General features: G+C 39.1%; 1 protein-coding gene across 1 annotated transcript in view; it reads left to right on the forward strand.

The window, feature by feature from the left end:
* The window catches only part of PLCB1 (phospholipase C beta 1), a 612,909-nt gene that overhangs the window by 535,889 nt on the left and 51,961 nt on the right, over nt 1–25,059 (forward strand). The window contains exons 28-31 of the mRNA XM_075863061.1: nt 4,944–5,020; nt 5,112–5,201; nt 6,056–6,113; nt 19,095–19,181. Coding sequence (XP_075719176.1) covers nt 4,944–5,020; nt 5,112–5,201; nt 6,056–6,113; nt 19,095–19,181 — 312 coding nt within the window. The remainder of the gene's footprint in view (nt 1–4,943; nt 5,021–5,111; nt 5,202–6,055; nt 6,114–19,094; nt 19,182–25,059) is intronic.

Raw genomic sequence — 25,059 nt, forward strand, 5'->3', positions numbered from 1 at the left:
TCATATTTGCCTACCACCTACTTTCTGCGGCCCTGTGGCTAGGAAACAGTCAAAATATTATTGATTAATGGCTAGACAAAAAATATAGATAATTAGGGTGTCGGATAATGGTTCTGATCTCTATAACCCTGACCAAAGGTGTCAACAGGTCAAAGGTGTTTTCTATATAGAGCCTCAACCCTTAAACACCATTTGAAAAAAAATCAAAATAGGTTCAAAATTCTATACTGATTTATTTCGTAATATATCTTTATTGCGGTCAAAGCTTGTTTTTTTCTAATACAGATCTCCAAATTCCCTGCATAGACATAGATATAAAAGATACCATACAGCTGCCACTAGGGACAGATTGGAGCTTACAGCATTCTGAAATACATTAAACTCAATAATAAGACAGTATGCAGTAAGCTCCCATGCTCCCTCTAGTGGCGGCTGTAGGCAGCTAGAATGGAATATTTCAAATATATGTCTATGCAGGGGACTTGGAGCTTTCTATCAGAAAAACAAAGCATTGACTTCTATAAAGATGCACTATGGAAATTATCCAGCACAGAATTTTGAACCTTAACAACATGATTATGAAAGACGGACATTTATCTAAGGTCCCTATAGCACATCACACTGTACCATACTGCTGCTCATGGGAAAACAGTAATATATAGACATAGGCTCCATGCTCGGGGCTTTGTCATGTGCACAAGGCCTCACTCATTCACAAGGAGTTGTTTGATGCTAGAAATGAATAGGAATCATAATAACCAAATCACCTAATGTAGATAATCGGGAATGAAACATCCATATTACATATGTTAGTCAACTTTTATTTTTTACCTAAAAAAGCAATTCACACTTTTCGCAATTAATTTAAAAGTATTTCAAGGCAATTTACATTCCTGGGTGGTTTAATTATCCTCAGTGTTTCTGCAATGTTCTTGGGATAAGGTACAATTACGGTATCCCCCAGGGCTCCATTTAAATTAATATTTGTTCAGAATGAAATCTACTTCACACATGAATGAGCCAAGTGTTCCTGTAATAAGTATTTCATTGATGAATTGTTCATTGTTTAAGACTGGAGAGATTTTTCTCTTACAAATAACAATAAAGCAATTACGGTTTCCATGCGTTAAGCTTTGGGCTAATTATTGCCTCATTTCTACTATTCTTGCACAGTTTAGAATTTCCATATTTATGGAATGTAGAAACATTTGTTTGTGGAGGTTCATGCCATTAACAGTAATATGGGTGTTCGCTACAGTGGAATCTTTAAGAAATGCTGTCAATTTATACAATGTTCTTGGCTCCACTTCCAGATCCTTAGTTATGAAGCTCTCATAAGTTGGGGGGCCCATTATGGTACATTGGACCCTGATAAACACATATCCATTTCTTTATTGTAAAGGATATTCGGTGTATCTGTGCTCTAAGACGGCAGCATTATTGGACAACTACAATATTGTTCTCTATTCTGCATATTACTAATAGTCTTACTGTATCTCCCCTGAAATATGAACACTTGAGGTACAAAATATAGCCTAAGGTAGCAAATGTGCATATTTTTTAGGACAATTCTACCCAACCCCGTTTTAATGTTGCCTGGCAAGGTCTTAAAGAAGTTGTCTGCCCTAAAATACCATATGGATGCAATCTGGGGTGAGGTTCGGGTCCTTTCTAGATTTGCTGTCACTCCAGAGAAGGCTCATTAATGTCAATGGTATCCATGGTATAATGCTTGATTTCGAGGACTTGCCAGCAGCTTTCCTGGACAATCCCTTTAAGGCTTTCCCTCCATGTGATTATATACATACAGTATATATATTTGACACAAGTATAAAATTGTCCAACTGCTTCCCATATTTCATATTCACTAATTCATATTATACATTTTTATTAGCATAGCCTTTTTTAGTTTGTACTTGGATTTTATTTTTTACAGCCTGTACATCCCATACTCACTGCTTTAAGTTCCACTTCACAATACTTACAAATACTTACAGAACATGGATTTTCATTGGAGTCTATTTGCTATAAAGAACTTAGAGGGAAACTAATATCTAATAAAATTCTATAGTGCTGATGCATTATACTTAGACCATGTTGTGGATTGGAATAACTAAGAGGTTCCCATTACTTATCATTGTTAATGTCTGCTTATATATTGCTACCATTTGTGTCATGACTTGAACGCCTTCATAAACTGGTAAAAGGAATCCCTCTGTTATACCTGGGACCCGTCATCTTACTTCCTCCGCTGTACGAGTCAGATACATACTAGACTGATAGTCTGCTGCCATATAATAAACCTGTTGTAACTCTCCCATCATATAAAGGGGCTTAAAGAGGCTCTGTCACCACATTATAAGTACCCTATCTCCTAAATAAGGAGATCGGCGCTATAATGTAGGTGACAGTACTGCTTTTTATTTAAAAAACAATCTATTTTTACCACTTTATTAGCGTTTTTAGATTTATGCTAATGAGTTGCTCAATGCCCAAGTGGGCGTATTTTCACTTTAGACCAAGTGGGCGTTGTACAGGGGAGTGTATGACGCTGACCAATCAGCATCATGCACTTCTCTCCATTCATTTACTCAGCGCATAGGGATCCTGTTAGATCCTTATGTGCTGTCTTATACTAACACATTAACGATACTGAAGTGTTTAGACAGTGAATAGACATTCCACAGAATGTCTATTCACAATCTCTGCACTTCGTTACTCTGTCTGTGGTAGTTACAGCAGAGGATGCGTAATCTCGCGAGATTACGCGGTAAATGACTGGTTACAACGAGATCACGCTTCCTCTGCTGTAACTATCACAGACAGAGTAACGAAGTGCAGAGATTGTGAATAGACATCCCGTGGAATGTCTATTCACTGTCTAAACACTTCAGTATTGTTAATGTGTTAGTATAAGACAGCACATAAGGATCTAACAGGATCCCTATGCGCTGTGTAAATGAATGGAGAGGAGTGCATGATGCTGATTGGTCAGCGTCATACACTCCCCTGTACAACGCCCACTTGGTCTAAAGACAAAATACGCCCACTTGGGCATTAAGCAACTCATTAGCATAAATCAAAAACGCTAATAAAGTGGTAAAAATAGATCGTTTTTTTAAATAAAAAGCATTACTGTCACCTACATTATAGCGCCCATATCTTTATGTAGGAGACAGGCCACTTATCATGTGGTGACAGAGCCTCTTTAATGAACAATTAGTTATTATGTATGCTAGGTATAAGGAACATTATTGGACATTTCCCCAAAAATTCATAGAAAAATATAGAACCTGGTCCGGATTTGCTATAAGAAATTGCCCATGTTCCCTGGGTTAAATTCTTTAAATCTATATGTTTTTTTTTGGAAACTTTAGCTTCAATAGAATGTCGACCAATGGCGTGTATGTGCGTGTGTGTGTGTGTGTGTGTGTGTGTGTGTGTGTGTGTGTTTAAGAGATAGGGATATTAGATTGTGAAACACATTGCAGACAGGGATGGACGTGAGTGATGACAAACTCTGTACAGCGATGCAGAATATGTTGGCACTATATAAGCATCAGGATATATAAAGTCAAAGGCGCACATGAAGAGCTCACATAGGTATTGAAATATATTCATACAGTATATATCGAAAATATTACATTATTTTCAAGAACCAGAGCTTGTCAAGAACCAGGTTATTTTTGTATTAAATGTTCTTAATGTGAAGATAGTCTGCAAGGTTAGGGGGAGTAGGAGTCAAAATCACTTTTGTTCTGTAAAATAAAGCAAAAATGTTTTTAAAGCAGACTGTAGTTACGTATAGCACATGTCCAGAAAAGAAGGGCTTTTTTAGAATAGTAAATGGAAATTCAAAATTGTGCTTTAGACCCCAAGGTCAACTACGAATTCAGTCCCATCTTATTTAAAAAGGGACCTTGAAAATAAACTAGTGACAGGTTTTCCACTGCTAGGGCCCCAGCAATCAGCAGGTTAAATGAAGCAGTACATTACGGATGTGTCACTTTGGAGAGGATCTACAATCTCTGCTCCTGCTATTTGATTGAGGTCCTGAACGAAGGACCTCATTTCATTAATAGAATTCCCTAATTGGGCTCCCAGGATCATACTAGCTTTCCTTACAGCATTATACCTTGTGTTAATTGGGCACTCACCCAGTTCCATCCATAAGAATGGTAAAAACATGTACAAAAACATACCCAGACCTAAAGGGATAGTGTAAATAAATGCTGGTTCAGATTATATACCGTAAGTGCATTAAACATACAGATGTGTCCACCCTTACATTTGCTTGAAGTTGGTTAAGGACTCCAGATGCTAATGAAACCATTTCAATACAATATCACGACATGCTAGCAAAACCCTTGACATGCTGTAATTTACATCCCAACCACTGGGTGGTCATACATAGCTATACCTCTCGAAAAATCATGATTTTTTTTCTAAAGCTGGTCATCTTGCGCCACACATCTCAAGATATGTTCAGATAAGAAGGAAGGTAAGGAAGGAACATCTGTACCATTATGAAAGGGGTATTAAGGTTTTAGCAAATAGTTTGTTATTATATAATGATAATCTGTTCTGGTCATGAAATGATCACATAGGTGCATGGCTCGTTACAAGATACAGCTGTAATAACTGTAATGTAACGAGCAGTTCACCTGTGTAATCTCATGACCAGGACAGATATTTTATATTCACTACAAGTACAAAATGAAGGTTCTTCAAAGTGGCTGCAAGCAGAGATCTTGAAAACGGTGAGGAATTGATAAATAGTGTATTGGAAAATGTAAAAACCTTTCTGTATACACAGAAAAACCTTCACTTGCGGAAACTGTAATAATATAGTGTAACATACCAAGATCAGGGACATTAATGGCGACTGATTCTACAATTTTGCTCATTGTTTCCCTTATTGACATATATAATTTCCATTACAGCTTATCCAGAAGCTGACGGACGTGGCTGAGGAGTGCCAGAACAACCAGCTGAAAAAACTCAAGGAAACATGTGAAAAGTATAACTATATCTCAATGCCTATAAAATACTAATGGATTCTAATATAGGTTATTTTTTTTACCTCTACCATATTTTTTATATTCCCGTAGGGAAAAGAAAGAGTTAAAAAAGAAGATGGACAAGAAGCGGCAAGAGAAAGTCACAGAAACCAAGTCAAAAGATAAGAATCAAATGGAGGAGTAAGTACAGTGTGATAAACATTGACATGTACTCTGTACCCATCATATATTTAACCGCAATGTGCATTATGTATCTAGTGTTCCCACCACTCATAGCCAGGAAAACAAAAACTCTGCGTTCAACCTGAAAAGAATTTGGTCAACCAATAATCAGAGCTCTTGCCAATATTCTGTGATAAATACTTGGTGAAAATGCTTGGTGACTTGTGATTCCCCCCCCCCCCCTATAATTATAATAATTTTAATTGGAGAAATCATTTTAATATTAGCTAAATATTTGTGCAGGTAGTGTTTTGTAATACCTTATATTGATCTACCATTGTAATCTGTCCATATGGAGAAGTACTGTATTTGTAAACTCCCAACCCCTAAACTCCAGACTTGAAGAATAACATTTATATAAACTGACATTAGGAATCATGCACACAGCCATATTACGGCTCTATACAAGCTGTAATATTGCAACCATAGACGTATATGAGGCAATAATCTAACACTGTATATAGAATCGAACCAAAAAAAAAATTATTTGCACACGTACCAAGGTATTTTTTAAAGCATGGTTTCTAAGGGAGAATTTCTCCCAATAATACAATGACATTAGATAGAATATGGAGTGACTACGGCTCATTAGTACGGAGTCATAGGACTCTGTGCCATTGCCAAGGCCCCATGCATGAGGTCTTGGTATAAAATTATAGGACCCCTTTAAATGTGTAGATATTTTTGTTTGCTCGGAATATTACTACATTACTTATATTGAGATAAAGAACTGTCATTTCTATAGTGTTCTGTCTAGAGTAATATTGTACTGTAAAATCTAATCTCACAATCATGTTTTTGTTTTTCCATAGGGAGAAGACAGAAATGATCAGATCCTATATCCAGGAAGTGGTGCAGTACATTAAAAGGGTACGGTATCTGAGTTTATTACATTTATATGAAATTTCCGTGTTCCACTCAGTCATAAATATGTGTTTACTGATCCAATGCAGATAGACATTATGTTTTTCTGTTTTAATTACAGCAGTTATATTTCAGCTGGATAATGACTTTAATGCATTAGGTAGTGGCAAAGTAATAGAGGGCACAGGAGAAAAATAATGGAATAGAAATCTAATAGAAGACAATAAGCAGGAAATGTGTCTGGAGAAGCATAAGGATGAAATATTTGTCTGTTGCTGAATATTCAGATACACAGACAATGTGAGTGGTTTTATAGTTAAGGATTCCATGTACTGTGATTTATACCTTTGCTAAGGGGCACTGCGGTATATAAAAACAAGTATATACAGTACACTATCGGGCAAAAAGCATGTGAACACCTGACCATCACACCTCTATGAGCTTATTGGACATTCTATTCCAAAACCATCGGTGTTAATATGTAGTTGGTCCGCCCTTTTACATCCTCCACTCTTTTGGGAAGGCACACAAGATTTTGGAGTGTTTGTGGGAATTTGTGCCCATTCAGCCCAAAGAGCATTTGTGAGTTCAGGCACTTATGTTTAAAGTGAAAGTCTGCCCCACAATCGGCTCCAGTTCATCTCAAAATGGTTTGATGAAATTGAGATCAGGGCTCTGTGCGCCACTCGACGGTAGTTCCTCCACACCAAACTCATCCAAGCATGTCTTTATGGACCTTGCTTTGTGCACTGGGGCACCGTCATGCTGGAACAGGAAGAGCCTTCCCCAAACTGTGCCTACAAAGTTAGAATCAATAATTGTACAAAATGTTTTTGTAGGCTGTAGTATTCACGTTACCTTTTACGGAATAAGGGACCTTACCCAAACCCTTAAAAACAGCCCCAGACCACTATCCCTCCTCCAACAAATTTTATAATAGGCACTATGTATTCCGACAGTGAGAATTCTCCTAAGATCAGCAAACCCAGGATTCGTCCATCAGACTGTGGCAGTGTGTTTTACACCACTCAAGCTGGCACTATGCATGGCTTGTGTGCAGCTGCTCGACAATGGAAACCCATTTCATGAAGCTCTTAATGCACAGTTCTTGTACTGATGTTATTTCCAGAGCAAGTTTGGATTTCTGTAGTGAGTGATGGAGTGATGACAGAGGATTGGCAATTCATATGCACCACACGCTTTAGCAGCCCGTGGTCCCGCTCTGTAAGTTGTGTGGTCTATTTCTTCGTGGCTGAGCTAAATCTCTTGAACGCTTCACTTCACAATAATAGCACTTACAGGTGACCGTGGCAGATCTAGAAGATCAGAAATTTATCAACTGACTTGTGGCAAAGTATCCTATGACAGTACGACATTCAAAGTTACTGATCTCTTCTACTCTACTCCCAATATTTGACTGGAGATTGCATGGCTGTGTGCTTGATTAAATGGGTGTGGCTAAAACACCTGAACTCAATAATTAAGAGGGGTGTCCACATACTTTTGGCCGTATAGTGTGATTTATAAATCACAAATTTGCAGCACTCTAATTTGGAGTGAATTTAAAATAGTTTTATTTGCCCATTTTAAAAAAGCGACAATTCAGCCTACACATTAAAGGGGTTGTCCGAGATTATTATTTTTTTTACATTTAAAACCACATTGCACAATTTACAATTTCATAATATACTTACCCTTGCAATCTTTCTTCGGTTCTCCACTCTGGCTGCTTTTTCCTGCTCATCACATGAGCTCCGACGTCACGTTTTCTGCCTCCTCTACTGTCGTATCGTATACCGATCACATGGTCTCGGACCAGAGAGACCTCGGATGGTATACGACACGTCACTGGTGACGTGTCGTTTCTGCGGGTGCTGATTCTTTAGTGCTTGCCCTGCCTATGTAGTTGTTCACTGTGAGCGCGCCTGTGCATGTTCACAGTGAACAAGGACGGCACCTGCGAAACACAGCCACTTGTAGATACCCCCCACAAACACCCCCCGCCTTTATATACATAGCGCCACTGTGGCCGGTGATTCCTGTCCAGAACGGATCGCTTGATGTCTCTTTCCATATATGGACAGAGACATCAAGCGAAGCGTCTAGGAGCAGAATCCACAACCACAGTGGGATTCCGCTCCTTCGGTGAGGTACAATAGCGCTACGTACAATAGCGCTAGGTACAGGTGGGGGAGGGGAGTGTGACATCTATGGAGTTGGTGGATGACATCTACGGAGGTGCTGGGGTGCAAAAAAAGGTCAGCAAGGAAACACGAAGGATCTCAGCGGGGACGAGCAAGGACAGCTCACATGAACTCTTGCAATGCATGCAGGGAAAATAAGTTTCATGAGAAGGAAACATCAACAAACCGGACCTGGAGTGCATGTAAACAAACGGCGCTAAATTCAAAGACGATATGTGGTAAGTGGATTTTTTTTTAAATACTTCCTTATTTAGGTTGTCTGTATAAGGGGTAATGTATGACACACTTTTTGAAAATTTGATCGTATCTCGGACAACCCCATTAAGGCCTTTCTCAAGTAAGTGATATCTATCTATCTCTATCTATCTATCGATCGATCGATCTATGTACAATAAAGTGTGGAAAGGAACAAGTAATAGAGCAATGATATGACAACCATGATTGTTGAATATTCTGAACTCCCAGATGAAAATGGTTATGGTGGGGTGAAGTTCCACTTTAAATTTTGCTATAAGGCCTGATATTTCTTTGTCAGGCCTTGTTACCCTGTGCTTGTTTAATTACTAGCTTAGGCCAGATTCACACCACGTACAGGCTTCCTGTTCTGTGGCACAGTTTGTAATGGTCACACCAAACGTTTGGCAAGATGTATTCAACTGTATGCCTATTCAGTTGCATTCATCGGTCATTGACTGCCATTTAAAAAAAAAATAATAAAAAAATAATAATTCTATATACTCAGTGGCAGTATATGTTTTTCTTTTACAGTTGTATTGAATAGTGTAGTTGACTGGCTTTTTTATACAGTTGGGGCTGTGGATTCCTGATGTATACTGGCCGAATTAACGATATGCCAAATGGACACTCTTTTCTCTTGTACCTTCATACCAAATTATTTTATATGACTTAGAACCAGGCACATCATTGTTTCATAATGACGAGATCTCTTTTTGAGTCCTTAATTCGTGATACCAAACTCAACCCCTTACCTCTAAAGTGTCTGACATTTTTAAAGACTATGTAAACCTTTCACCACTTTTTTTTTTTTTACATTTTTTAATAAAACAATGTATTATGGTGTTTAATGCAACTTTTGCATTTTTTTTTATATTTAAATGTTTTACTTTTTGAGATACAGCGTCTAGGTATCCTGGATATATAGAAGCTGTATCTTGCGCTGAAAGCCGAAACCGTCAGGTTAGCAGCACTGACGGCTTCGGTAACGAGTCTTTATCACATCTAAGTTATGAAGCTGTATCTAAAAAAAGTTTTTTTAAAAAAATGAACAAAAAGACTATTCAAAAGATGCATTAAACATCATAATACATTGTTTTATTTAAAAAAAAAAAGTTGGAAAGGGTTTATATTTTGCTGGAAAGTAAGATCTCAAAGAGACTTTATGCTACTATTTAAAGGCTATATACAACTTTGAATAAAAATGTCAGTGTGTTTGGTGCAACTTTCAAATTAGTTTTTATTAAAACGTCTTTATACTTTTTGAGGTACAGCTCAGTTGTATCTTTCGCTGAATCCTGTACCCGTCAGGTCCGCGGGACTGATGGGTTCAGTGACCGCAGGTCCTTCATGTCCCTGACACGCAGAATCCACCTGTTATCCATCACATCTAAGTTCATAACTTAGATGTGATCGATTACAGGTGGATACTGCGTGTCTGAGACCCGCTGGCACTGAACCCATCAGTACCGCGGACCTGACAGGTACAGGAATCAACGAACGATACAGCCGGTCTGTATAAAAAAGACAGAGCAGCTGTATCTCAAAAAGTTAAAAGAATTTTTAATAAAAACTAATTGAAAACCTGCACCAAACACACTGACATTTTTATTAAAAAAATCACTTTCGAAGGTGTACATAGCCTTTAAATGAGCCTTTTCATTGGTTCCTAATATAAAACAATTCAAGCATAGATGTAGCAATCTATTACTTGACAATCAACGCGTTAAATACACTGTGGCAAGAAACTTTAACGTGACATTTTCAATGGCTTTTGTTGTGTTAAGTGATAACTTGCTGAAGCGTGATAACTTATCGGCGTCAAGTTAAAGTTTGCTACATCTGTACAATCGAAAATATTTAATTTGTTCCGTACCCTGCCTTGGCTGGAAAACAATGGGACATACATGTTTGCCCTTTTTCTAACAATGATTCTAATTTATTGATGTATTGTAGGGAAATCTATGTCATAATAGAACACATTGTTCCATGCATTCATATTAAGTTATAATGCAGCTTCTTGTTCCTAAAGCATGTACTAGTCTTCACATATTGCAGTCTATCCCTCACATACTGTGTTTGGATACTTTTTTTCATCCCACACAACTAAAAATATTCGCAAAGAATAAAGTTTGCAAAAACTTTGCCTGAAGATACAGAACTGTTGAGTTTGCCAAGCAGCAAGAACAGAAAACAGTGGGATTCATTATATTGTGTGGCCTATGTAAAATGAAAGGATTGTTCTTTAGACGGAGCCTGACAGCTTTGCCTCGTGTACATATTTTTTGGAAACAGCTACAGTATGCACTAAATCAGATTGATTGTATTGTACCGTACATGAGTTTCCATTTCTCTAAGAATAAATCCATTACTTCTCAATATTCATTTGGAATTCCCTTTTCAATTAAATTCTTTTGGATTTAGTTTTGACATTTTAATATGTTAGATTTTTAGTTTCTAAATATTTGACTCTTAGTTTTAAATGACGCAGCTTCATTTCTGAACATAACAAATACCTAAAACTTAGACTTACAGTAAGGTAGCGCATCTCTTGGCCGACAATTAGCAACAACAATGATCCACCCATTATCGTTTTGCCTAATATTGTTTGTGCAGGAGAGGGGGGAATGAAATCTGACAAAACTGCTCACATCAGTAATACAGAATAAAATCAATTGACAAAATATATCCTTGCCAAGGAGTTAAGTACCATAAAGGCAGTTCATACGACTATTTTGTGGCCCGTGGGCATAGGGGGCACAGTTTATCACTTATGTTACTGTGCAGGGAGCCTCTGTCCACCAGCCAAGCAATGTTAGCAAACCAGGGTGTGGAGAATTGACCTAAACAAATGGAAAGGTGATGAGGGTAAACCAGCACCAAGTCCTCCCTTTGTTAGGAGTGTAATGGTGTTAACTTGTATCTGGGGGGCCCAATTTTAATGTTTGCTATATGCTCCCCTCACCTCTATGTACGCCCTTGATCCTGGCCTTTCCATTTTTCTCCAAAAATAACACTTGTCTGACAATCCGCATAGACATTAGATGGTCTTTGCAGTATCTGTCAGAACTAATAGCAATAATTTAGGCACGAGGACATATAACTCATTGTCTCAGTAAAGTCATCGAAAGCACTTTTTTTTATTATGTAAAATGCTTGTATTAAAAAAATATTAGGGTATACCGAGAGGAGAGAACCCAATCATTCACTATGGCACTCTGGGTGGGTAGACCTCAGCCATGCTTTAGAAAAAATAGATGACCGTTGATATCAATGAGTTCAATGCTTAACCTATAAGGTTCAACTGATAGTATTGTATGTGATAGAGATGAGTGACAGCCCCATTAATAGGGGCATATATCCTTTATTATAGATAACATATTGCATTTTGAGTAACACTTTATTAAGTTAGACTGCATCATTATTCACAAATGTGTTGTCAATGACTCCATTGATTTCAATTAACACCATGTAATGCTTCATTAACAAAGACCTCGAAAAGTGGCCATAGCTGTAATGATAATTATTAATAACTCCCCCCATGTAGTCAGAGCAGGAATTTGAGGTGAAAGTTGACAAAAAAAGGCCTAAGGCTGCCTGTACACATGCAGGCTTGTATCAGGTTCTTTGAAGCAGTTTTTGATGCCAAAATTCAAAGAATTGAATAGATTAAAAAATGAGAACTAGTATCTGTCCTTTATACTTCCCCCCCCTTTAGGATCCACACCTGGGTTTGGCTTAAAGGGGTTTTCCAGCTTCTGACAACTAATGACCTATCCACCGGATAACTCATCAGTACATAATCTGCGGCGGTCCGACACCCGGGCCCTGCACAGATCAGCTGGTCTGGTGCCTCCGTGCATCGGACGTACAAGCCAGAAGCAGTTGGCTCCGGCCACAGAATAGTGGCCGTGCTGCAGTACTGCAGCTCTGCTCCTATTCAAGTGAATAGGAGCAGACCAGCAGTTCTACAGCACGGCTGCTATGCTATGTATGGAGCCAACTGCTTCCGGGCTCCGTCCATAGCATTATGTGCCACAACATCCGGTGTCCGCAGGCCACCGTAGTGGCTTATCAATGCGGGGTCCGGGTTTCGGACCCGCACCGATGACATACTGATGACCTATCCGGTGGATAGGTCATAAGTTGTCAGAATTTGATCAACCACTTTAAAAACTGAATAAAAAAACCTGATCAAGACCTCCTTGTTTACTAGCCATAATATTCTGCTGTTTGGGCCCATATTCTGGGGAATTGACTTTTTGTAGTCATTGGTTTACCTAATTTTAATATCTAATTTGGATCTGTTTGAGGGAATCCCAATTCGTGAATCCTTTATCAGGAGCACTCAGCCAAGGGTGACATGAATATTATGTAGCACTTGAGAGGGGGGCGAGGAGGAACTCGGGTAAGCATGGAAAGAAGGAATAATTGTATCTCTTTTTGGTGATTATATGCTGTAATTTTTGTATGTTTCAAATCTCTATTTTCCTGCAAAAAATGTAAAAGATTATCTAGCACTGGAGTCAGATGAAGGAACAACGGACACTTGACACTGTTGAGGCAGATATTTTTTTTTCTCTGTATGCGGTTTTAATGACAAGCAAACCTATATTAACAATTCAATAAATCCACTGGTCTCATGTGGCTCATCTACTTAGGTTACTTAATGTGAATGGCCAATACGCTTTTGCCTAATTTACATCCACTTTGTAGTTTTTGTACTCCGCCCTATTCTGATTATTATTATAATGATTATTATAATATATCCCTCACACTTTACATATTTTTACCATGAGTTTTCATTTGAAGCCACTATTGTGAAGGCTTTCTTAAACTGTCCTGTATATACATTATACTCAGTAAGCTGCAAGGAAGGCTTTGAATGATCCATTTCAGGGTAGAATGATGTTGTTTGACCAATATTATGAGCATAAATAACTTATATGTGAAGATATCAATATCAGATATTGGCCCGAAGAAGCAGAAGCGCCAATTAAATGTGTTACATAAATATATTAGGAAGGGTATACAGTACATCCATTCTACTGTTAAGACTGAGTTGTTACAGTGTGTGGTATTATATTTTTTTTAGAAGAATTAGCATTTTAGAATTATGAAATTTGATAAGGGGGTTAACGTACTTGAAGCCAATTTTTATTTATTAGCTTTTTAATTACCCAAAGTCATTCTAATACATATTTGCATTGGCAGCCAGGAAATCCTCATATCTTGGCTGTAGTTTAAAACATTTTACCAAGTAAATCCCAGGAGGTGTACTAAAAAGCCGGTCTCAAACTGAAGGCTCTGGAGAGAATGTAGAATCTAAACGTAGGGGCCAGTTGTGATATCACAAGTAGCTTTGGCATACACCAAACACCATACCTCATGCCAGCTCTGCAGTGCCCTATAAATAGGCGGCAATATGTAATATGAGGGAAGAAGTACATACCGTAGCTCAGTAATGCAATATATGGACAATGGTTATAAAATGCTATTAAAGTGTTGGTGGTTGTACATTGTTGTGATGTCATATTCCACCAGTTAACATATACTTCAACAGTGCCGCCATGTCTGTGACTTTACTACAGTATATAATGGATGCCCTCTATGTGGTTTGTAATATTATTTAGCACATTGAGAGGTGTTATTTTTAACCTTATGAAGTACATATACGTAGGTGCTGAGATTCTTTTTAAAAAGCATTGGATCTACAAGCAGAATTGTCCCTATTGTTGTTACTTCCATTTACTTGCATAAACCTCTATAAAGTAGTTACAACCAAAATTAACACCCACGAATAAGAAGTAGTAAAAGACCAAATAAGAGAGTTGTTCTGTACTCGAACAACCATATATTAAACCTACTGATCTATAATAACTATACTCTGTAATTATAAGATATGTTTTCGGGACTGTGCTTTATGCTGTTATTATTCTTGATGCCAGTACATCGTAGCAAATAATTTATTTTGTCTTTTTTTCTAGTATCCTGTAATGCTTGTTCTCCACCTCTTTGTCTTAGGGCTCATGCATGTGACCCCATCATGGCTCCATAACACTGTAATATGGCACCAATAAAAGTGCATGGGGTATACTGCACTGTACTGTACCTCCAGTATGCTTTTGATTTCGCATGAAATTATACAGATTGTGGCATGCTCCATCCAATGCCATATTACAGAGGTATTCCCCTGTAGGAGCATTGCTGTAATGCGGTGTCGTACGGAGGCAGGGCCAGCCTTAGGGGTGTGCGACCTGTGCCATTGCACAGGGCGTATCACTACAGCAGGTGGAAGGGGGCGCTGTGCTGGCTCCCTTCCCCTGCTCATTTCAGAAGTTCCCGGGCCCGGCGACTCAGGAGCCGCCTTTCCGCCCTGGTGCTTCTTCACTCAGTGGCGTCGCTACCGCCCTAGCATCCGTAGCGGTTGCTGGCGGCGACACCGGGCCCGTAGCGCCCTCCCCATTGCTGGCGGCTCCACTAGCAGCCGCTGCGGCTGCTACAGCGGTGGCGACGCCCCTATAGCAGAGCACTGTGCCACTGTAGCTCCCCTCTGGCTGGGGATTCCACTCCTGGAGCGCTCCGCTTGATGTCTCTGTCCATATATGGGCAGTGACATCAGGGGCAGCTCCTGAAGCGGAATCCCCGCCCACAGCGTTGCCGACGCTGTGACCGGGGATTCCACTCCAGGAGAAGCCCTTGATGTCACTGTGCATAAATGGACAGAGACGTCAGGGGCTTCTCCTGGAGTGGAATCCCCGACGCTGTGACCAAGAATTCCACTCCAGGAGAATCCAGCGACGTCACTGTCCATAAATGGACACAGATGACAGGGGCTTCTCCTGAAGTGGAATCGCCGGTCACAGCGTCGGCAATGCTGTGGATGGGGATTTCACTTCAGGAGTTGCCCCTGATGTCACTGTACATCAAACGGAGCGCTCCAGGAGCGGAATCCCCAGCCACAAGGGGATTTTGCTCATTCAGGGAGCTGCAGTGGCGCTATCTACAGAAAGGGGGGAGTGCTATCTACAAGGGGGCTATGTGGCACTACCTACAAGGGGGCTGTGGGGCACTACCCACAAGGGGGCTGTGTGGCACTACCCACAAGGGGACTGTGTGGCACTACCTACAAGGGGGCTGTGTGGCACTACCTACAAGGGGGCTGTGTGGCACTACCTACAAGGGGGCTGTGTGGCACTACCTACCAGGGTCTGTGTGGCACTACCTACAGGGGGCTGTGTAGCACTACCTACCGGAGGCTGTGTGGCACTACCTACAGGGGGCTGTGTGGCACTACCTACAAGGGGGCTGTGTGGCACTACCTACAAGGGGGCTGAGTGGCACTACCTACAGGGGGCTGAGTGGCACAACCTACAGGGGGCTGAGTGGCACTACCTACAGGGGGCTGTGTGGTGGGCTGATGGCAATTTTAGTGTGAGCGGGAGGCTGATAGTCTTCAAGTGGTTTCCACCTCTGAGATCCAACTGAAATTAATAGGAGGCAGAAAATACCTGCGGCGCTCGTTTAGAGCTTTTTTGCATTAGATTCAACGGCTTAAAAAAGGGTCAAACAACGCTGTCAATTCAAAATCTGCTTCAAAATTCCCGAAGGAATTTGGAGGCAGATTTTATTTGCCTTACAAAAAATGCTGTGTGAATATACCCTACAAGTGCAGTGCTTGTTTTTAGCCGTTTTCTGTCTTTCTCTAAACAATTTTTGGTAGGGGTGCCCTGAGGAAATTTTATTTTTTTCAGTGGTGCCTCGAATCCGAAAAGGTTGGGAAACGCTGTACTAGGCTGTACTAGGCTCACGCAAGTATCCCGTCGTGGAGCAGCTCAGTTCTTCCTGGGGAACGGGCCTAGGTGAGTAAAAAATTTTTTGGGGGGGGGGCACTGTCTACAAGGGGGAGGTTGGGGGGCTGTATCGCAGAGTCTACATGAGGGAGGTGGGGGATTATGGCACTGTCTACAGGAAGGTTGTATGGCACAATCTACATGGGGGCACTATCTACAATGGGGGGCTGTGTGTGGCAGTCAGCGGAGCGGGGCATTATACTGTGTGGAGGCCACTAAGTGGACATTATACTGTGTAGGGGCACTACTGGGGGCAATATACTGTGTGTGGCCTTAGGGGGCATAATACTGTGTGGGCACAATTAGAGGACAAAATACTGTGACCTTGAAGGGGTTATAATATATTATATTATTATTATTATACTGTATAGGGGGCACTAAAGGGGCATTATACTGAGTGGGGGCACTATATAGGGCATTATACTGTGGGGGCATTATACTTTTTTTATGGGGCTTTTCTTTTATGATGGGGTGCGGTGCCGAAAGATAATTTTGCACAGGGCGCTATCTATCCTAAGGCCGGCCCTGTACGGAGGTGCTATAATGTGGCACAGAGAGTGCCCATTTCTCTGTAGTATGAAGGTGCAGAGACTGTATGACTCCTTACAGGCTCTGTCCACTTTTCTGTGCCATGTACATGGAGATATCACCAAAAACAAATTTACAAATCTCCATAAAAAAGAGAGCATGTTCTTTCGAAATATGTTTTACTGTTGGATCTCTATATTTCTAAGAAATCAGTATTGCTTTATATTGGGCAAGTAGAACAGTTGTCTCTTATGCTTCTCTCAGAGGTGGTTGGAATGGAAACTTTGGCTGGTTGCTGCGGGGCATGGGCTACCCTGATGGCAGAAACTGGTTGTGTTATACAAGACTGATCGCAACAAAGATGCTATTATATTAATCTAATACATTGATTTTCTAGAGGAATCTTCTGTTCAGCCAATGGAAGGAACTAGATTATACTGACACTACCATTATTCAGCTGCGGTATTCCTTGTCTTTAACCTACTAAAAAAAAAAAGAAGTAAATAAATGAAATACAAGGGACATCAGTAACTATAGACATTTTAATGTGAAAAACCAAGGCTAGACTGACATAATATAGTGTCCTTGTAAGGTAGAAAAATTGTCCTTGTATTCTTCTAAAGCCAGAATTCCACTTCAATCCACAGGAGGATTTTTTGAAGATAGCTTGAGAGCCCCTTGCTGATTTCAATTGGTTGATAAATTATAAGAAGGAAACTATTTTTATGTCATCAGTTATGTTAGGAGTATGTATAACTAATGGTCAGCAGGATATATATCATGTGGAAATTAAGGAGCCCTTCCAGAAGATGTCAAAAATTAGATAAAGACAAGATTAAAAACACACACAGACATATAAACGTACATATACACGTGTGTGTGTGTGTGTGTATATATATATATATATATATATATATATATATATATATATATATATATATACACACGTGTGCAAAAAAAACTAACAACTATGTAAAGAGGAAATCCAGCCAAAATGATCTTCTGAATACGTCAGAAATTACTTGTAATTTATCATTCTATCGTTTGGCTTCATGTTCACTCACTAACATGTTCAAGTGACAATTTTACCATCTGTTTCTGAGAAGCCATTTCCAACGTGACCACCAGTCACTTCCTGTTGTCACTTTTTTTTTTTTTAAATGGCAGTATCTGTAAGTAAATAAAACATAATTATTAAACTTTGGTGGCACTGTAGCTTCTGATCTTCTTATATATAGCCAATTTTATATTTGTTTGGTACTCCCCTGTACTTGACTTGAAATATCTGACACAAGATTCTAAGCAGGGCACCATTGCCTTAAGTGTAAGATACTTCTTGTGATGGAAATGTCTAAGCACCATTGAATAGATTTTCTTGCTGCGAAAGCACCGGAGGTCTAACCTTACAGTATCCACCAATGTAATTTTCTAATATGTCTAAATGTCATGCCAGAATTTCTCCTTTCAAAGAAAAATTAAGGGAAAGTGGTTTCAATGGAAAAAAAGAAGGTTAGAAAAACAAAGGCTGATAAAAAGAAACAATGTTGAGGATAATTGGCAAAATTTATTTCTGGTGCTAACTCATTCAATTACCTAGCTGGACATTATATATGTCCTTTAAGATAAGGTACAAAGCTTCATTATGGAATTGCAATCATTGGATGTGTGAGTAGGGAAATGGAACATAAAGGTGGAACTGTCAATAGTTGGGAAATGGGAAACATTTTTCCAGGTTCAAGAGCGGAAGCATAGAAGCAAAGATAGAAAAAAGGAAAAGGGTAAAGGACAAAGGTAGAAATAGTAGAGTGCAGGGTAATGAGCAGAAAAAGAGCAAACAATCAGGTTAGGAAAGGTACCCAATAACTGTTCCAGATACCAGGTGGAAAGAAATAATGGGATTTTGTTTGGGTACATCTAAACTGACTAGAAATATAGGGATTCTCCAATCAGGTCAACCCCTTCCAGAGATCAGCTGATGTCGCTGCAGACAGTCAGATGAGTGAGCCACTCCGTGGGAAATATTGTGTTACATGGCACCTGATGTGACATTACTGCTTTATACTGGAATCTTTGTTTTTTTATAATATGCTGTGTTTTATGAAAATTGTCACTGAAATTAGCTTTTTTCATTCTTAATCATCTAAACTCACTTTATTTACATTTTCTAGTTAGAAGATGCTCAAAGCAAAAGACAAGAAAAACTTATAGAAAAACACAAGGAGATTCGACAGCAAATATTGGACGAAAAGCCGAAGGTAAAGTTTTGTGTATCTCAATTGAAGCTCGGTTTTTGCATGATAAAATCACAGATTAGCAAAGACTCTAATTTTATATTTTGGAATTTATTATACTTTATACAATTAAAATGTGCACTTTTGAAACTAAAATAAGGTCTGGTATCATTGCTTAGAGCTAGGTCACAATGGGTCCTTCTGTAGAGTATAGGATAAAGTAAGGTTATGGTGAATATTCTTACCTGTTATTTACCAAGTTCTTCTCCATAGTTTTCATATATTGCTCCAGTTATTTTTATTCTACTTCTTGTGATGTAGATTTTTTTCCATGTTTTTGTTGATTTGCTATGCATTGCTTATTAAAAATTATTTGTTTTGGAGTGATCTTGTACCAGTTAGCTAAATAGTTCTACTTCAGTCCTCTATGTATGAACATCCAAAAGTATTCAGACCTGAAATATGTATTAAAACATGTATTAAAATGGACCGGTCAGTGTATTTTGCTGCCCTAGTTAATGCTAATATATTATATGCCTAGGTCCAAAGGGTTACTAGGACAAATGACACAAAAAATATTGTTCTGTTTGTCCAATAACCCTGTAAAAAAATACTCCAGACTAATACTTATTACTCTGACGTATTCATGAGGAGACTGCTCCCCGTCTTCTCCTGCCTTCCTCACTGTTAAGTGACTGCTTGCTACCTCTATATACTATATACAGTGGCTGCTGTCACTCAACAGTAAGGAGGTGGGAAGAGGCGGGAGTAGCTGTCTCCTCATGTATAACTCAGACTCATTGTTCTGCTCATATGGTGTCCATATTACTTGTAGCTATGTTTTACAGTAAAAGAATCACAGTTGTGAGAGTTGCAACATAAATTAGCGGTTGTTATAAACTATACATGTGTAGCACTGTGATGAAACATTTTATTATATTTATGTATCTGCATGGATTTTAGGACACAGTTAATTACTTTCTGATCTTTTCTGTTTTCATCTTAGAGATGGCTAGGGGGGAGCTTTGCTAAGGGGCATTGTTTAGTATTCCTGGTCTGCTACTGCAGGCAGAGCAGTGGGGGAGGCTCCTTCTGCAGCCAGTTGCTATACTGCCAGACATAGGTTTGTGAAAAAGAGGAGGGGGATATGGCTGATCTACTGGAACACATATAAAATAATTATTTATATAGTTCTCACAGTTTTGGTTGCTAAATGAAACATACAGTTAAAGGATAAAAGGAAAGGGGTAGATGAAGGGAGAAATGGCTGTTTTTCTTTTCTTTTTCTGCTCTAAATTCTGTGTATGTTCTACATTTAGTGTTCTGTGTATTTTTTACATTAAGTGTTCCTTTTAAAAAATATACTGTGCATAAAACTTAATGTGGATATTTGATATAGATGTAGGTATATTAAAGATGGAGGCCAGGCAAGAAATCCATTGAGAAAAATAGTATTGTTCTCAGTGGATTCCTTTCCTGCTCTCCATCTTTTATCTACCTATGTCTATTCCCTGGCGAGGTTAACACCTGACGCCCTTGGGAAAACGACACAGGCAGCATCCTTCCGACCACTAAATTCTTCAACAGTGTTTTGCCTATCCAGGCACAACACCAAATGATGAGCTCCCATTCCCCTTGCCTAACAAAAACGTTACTATAAACCTGACATACCCACCCTATATTTTTCCAGCCATTTACCTTTTGATATAGATGGGAAATGGACTAAACAGGCTCTTATTAAGTAAGCACATGTTTTACGTTCTTGAAAAGTGTGGAACTCACCTGGGCAAAATGCTCCTTCTAAATGGCCATCCACCCTGTTTCAAAAGAGGCCAGAAACTATAGCACTGCATAAAGAAAACTTCACATTTGCCAGCCCCTTTCTACTCTGCTAACCTCCCTTGGTGGTTGAGCCCAAAGACCCCTCTGCCAAATAAGAGTATAGCAGTACTGTATATGACACGTGATGGGTTCAAGCTACACCTTCATAGCAAAGATTTATTGCAGTGGTAACTGCAGTAGTTCACAATAAGTGGTGAACTTCTTTCCTTCCCTGTGATGAGTTCTTAGAACATTTTAGCACTAGCGATTTGAGCCAGCAAAGCCTGTTCATTTCCACTCACTATATTCATTTAACTCTTCTGATATAGAACTTGTAAGTCACAGACTATATTGTATCTGTTGATGTGATCTATGGTCATAGCTACTCTACTGTCGTGTAAAATAAAGAACTCTTCACGGTGCCAAAACTTAGATTAAAGCACTCTCCACTGCGAATCCAATATAAAATGACAGTTAGCAGAGGACAAGGAACATTTACTATCTGCTCCATAAAAATGGCATATAGCTATATGCATCCAAATGTCCATGGGGACACCTACATATATAATCAGTAGAGTACACAAATTAAGCTCCTCTGTTTAGAAAAACCATCATTCTTTTTTTATAAGTATATTTTTAGGTCAATATGTTGGTATTTTTGAAGCATCAAATAATAGGGTTTTAAGAAATAATTTACTTACTTCTTATACCTCGCATTTCTTTGTGCTTTTATTTTTTATACCTTATTTAAAGTTAAACATTAGATTGTAAATCCCCAGCTATAAGTTGTATGTTTGAAGCGTCTTGCTGTTGGTAGCCTCCCTTATCAAGTGTTTGCCTGCAAATTGCAGGAAAATCATTTCATCATTTTCAAAATTTCAGCTTGCTGTCAATGCATAAGAACCTTTTTATTTACAAATAGAGGCCGACAACCCATCCAGGACTAATAGTTCTCACAACAGAGTGTTTGTACAATTGTATACAGTCAAGACAATACTCGGTGAGCTATAAACTTGGAACTCAAGGTTAAGACATTTTGCATTGTATCAAACATTCAGGACAGGAGGACGATTTGCAGATGCTGGTAGGAAATTGTCAGAGCCCGGGAGAGGCTGGCAAGGTGAATGGCAGGGCAGGGAGCTACGAAAATCCTAGTCAACTCAGTTTAAAATAAAACGCATTTTTTGCTCAGAGTTTTTGGAAAAACCAAATACAATTTTGGTTGTACCAGCCCAGGGTGTCCTAACAGCACCCTAATGCAATATTTTATCAATAAAGACTGGCAAATGCAGTATGGAAATGTATTAAAAAGCATAAATTCAAAAGTTTGGAGGGAATAGAGAATTTAAAATATGCCCTATTAGATGCAACTCACTTGAAATACCTGCTTAATTCCTAAAAGACACTACTGCAGTCTGTAGTTGCAGGTGTTCATGTGTAAGAATGTGCTGAATGTAAAAGATCTACCTAATAAGGAGCATACAGCACACAAAAAATGACAACAGCACACTGCGAACACCAATGTCACCTAAACCGCTAAATATAAATAAATATGCATTACTGCTAAATCTACTTACAATAGGGAGGTTCTTAGCGCACATTTTGATCAAATTGTGTTTGCCCACCTGTCACAACAAGGCGACCTCTGTAAGGTGAGGACCTACTCTGCACATACACCCAGAACTAGGACTAAGCCTACATATATATCTGGGGATGGTAGGAACCAGCATTAAACTAATTATAATCACCCAGGGCAGAATGGGAGGAGTGCAAGAACAAACATGGATGCAGTCACTAACCCCACATAATAAGGTGCATCGATATTCAAGCCATCGCCTCATCAAATACGCCACTCCAAGTCACCCTGCGTATACAGGACAACTACCTATGTTATAGCCATTCTGTAGAAGAGTATCCTAAATAGAGAGGGCAGAGGCGTGTTTCTAAGTGTGTATACAGTAGATTGGTTCTTGAGTAGCCTGGATAACAATTTTTCCACTAGTTTCCAGTAACTAAAAGAATATCCTAAAAAAGGGCAGATGTTCTTGAAAGGGTTGTCTTTGGACATTCCTTTCTTGCAATAAGGGTCTCTTGACAAAAACAGATAACTAAGTGTTCCCCTGCGTGTGATTTCTGACGATGATGAAGAAGAAAACAGCGCAGCTTGCTGAGCTACTCTGTTTCTATAAGTCCCATAGTAGTGAATGACAGTTACAGAAGCAGCGTAGCTCGCAGGCTTTGCTGTTTCTGTAATTACCATTCGGTTCTATGGGACTTACGGAAACAGGGTAGCTCAGCAAGCTGCGCTGTTTTCTTATTCGTGGTCGGAAATCACACACTTTAGCCGCAACACAGAGCAGTAGAATTGGGTTTAGAAGGCCCTGTTATAGAGATAGGTGTTGGTCCCAGTGATGGAAACGTTTAAGTCCCAGAAACTTTTAAAAGGACTTTTATTATTTTATTTTTTTAACTTTTTACGATACAGCTTCTATGTATCCTATATACATAGAATCTGTATTGTTCTGTCTGAGCCAAGTCCATAGGTTCAACTAAGCTGATAGCTAAACTGAGATTGGGTCCTGCTTATCTCTGACACACAAGATCCAGCTAATGTTGATCACATCTAAGTTCATAACTTAACTGAACTGACGGAATCGACCGAGACAGAATGATACAGCTTCTATGTATACAGGATACATAGAAATTATATCGTAAATACTAAAAAACAATGTAATAAAAGTCCATTTAAAGTTCTTTAAAAACACAAAACCTTGATTTATTTAACTTCTTAATGACCGCCAATACACATTTTCACGGCGGCCGTTAAGGGTACTTATGCCAGAGCGCCGCCTTTTCACGTCGCTGTGACATAAGCCCGGCACGGGTGTGCTGTGCCGGCTAAAGCGGGTGTCGGGCGCTCTAAGGAAAGCCATGCACCTGCTCTAACGGACGGGATCGATATCGACATCGATCCCATCCGTTTAACCCCTTATATGTGGAGCTCAATAGCCAGTGCCGCATCCAAGTGGTTTTTGAGGGAGGGTGCTCCCTCTCACCCCACCGGCACCCTGCAATCGCAATCGCAGGGTGACGATGGCTTCTATGGCAGCCGGGGGCCTAACAAAGGCTAGCAGGCTGTAGTGGATGCCTGCTAGGCCTGAGGCATGACCTATCAGTTTTACACTGACAGGCAATAATACACTTATTCTAAAAGCGATCAGAAGATCGCATAGAGAAGTCCCCTAGTGGGACTAAAAATAAAGTTATCAAAAAGTTTAACCCACTTTTTCCCTTATAAAATACTTTATTATGAAAAAAAGAAAAATAATGAAAACATTACACATATCTGGTATCGCCGCATCCAAAACCACCCCACCTATAAAGCTATTATGTTTTTTAACCCGCACGGTGAACGCTGTAAAAAAATAAAATAAAAAACAATGCCAAAATTTCTGTTTTCTATTCATCCTGCCTTTTAAAAAAAACCTGATAAAAAGTGATCAAAAATTCGCAAGTGTTCCAAAATGGTACCAATAAAAGCTAGAAGTCGTCCTGCAAAAAATAAGCCCTCATACAGCTGCAATGGCGTAAAAATAAAAAAATGATGGCTCTTAAAACATGGCGACACAAAAACAAATCATTTTGAAAAAAAAGTGTTTTTAGTGTGTAAAAGTAGTAAAACATACAAAATCTATATAAATTTGGTATCGCCGCAATCGTAATGACCCTCTGAATAAAGATATTATGTTATTTATGCCACACAGTAAACTGAGAAAATCTAAGACGCAAAAAGAGTGGCAAAATGTATGGGGTTTTTTCCATTACCCTTGCAAAAAAGTTAATAAAAATTAATCAATAAATTATTTGTATCCCAAAATGGTGCTATTAAAAATACAACTTGTCCCGCAAAAACAAGACCGTATACAGCTATGTCGATGCAAAAATAAAAAAGTTATAGCTCTTGGAATGCAACGATGGAAAAAAGTAAAAAATTGCTTGGTCATTAAGGTTTAAAATAGGCTGGTCACTAAGGGGTTAAGAAGAAGTCTTTCTTTCAAGGTTGCTATCTTCTGATATATCT

Source organism: Rhinoderma darwinii, chromosome 4, assembly GCF_050947455.1.
Source record: "Rhinoderma darwinii isolate aRhiDar2 chromosome 4, aRhiDar2.hap1, whole genome shotgun sequence".
NCBI lineage: Eukaryota > Metazoa > Chordata > Amphibia > Anura > Rhinodermatidae > Rhinoderma > Rhinoderma darwinii.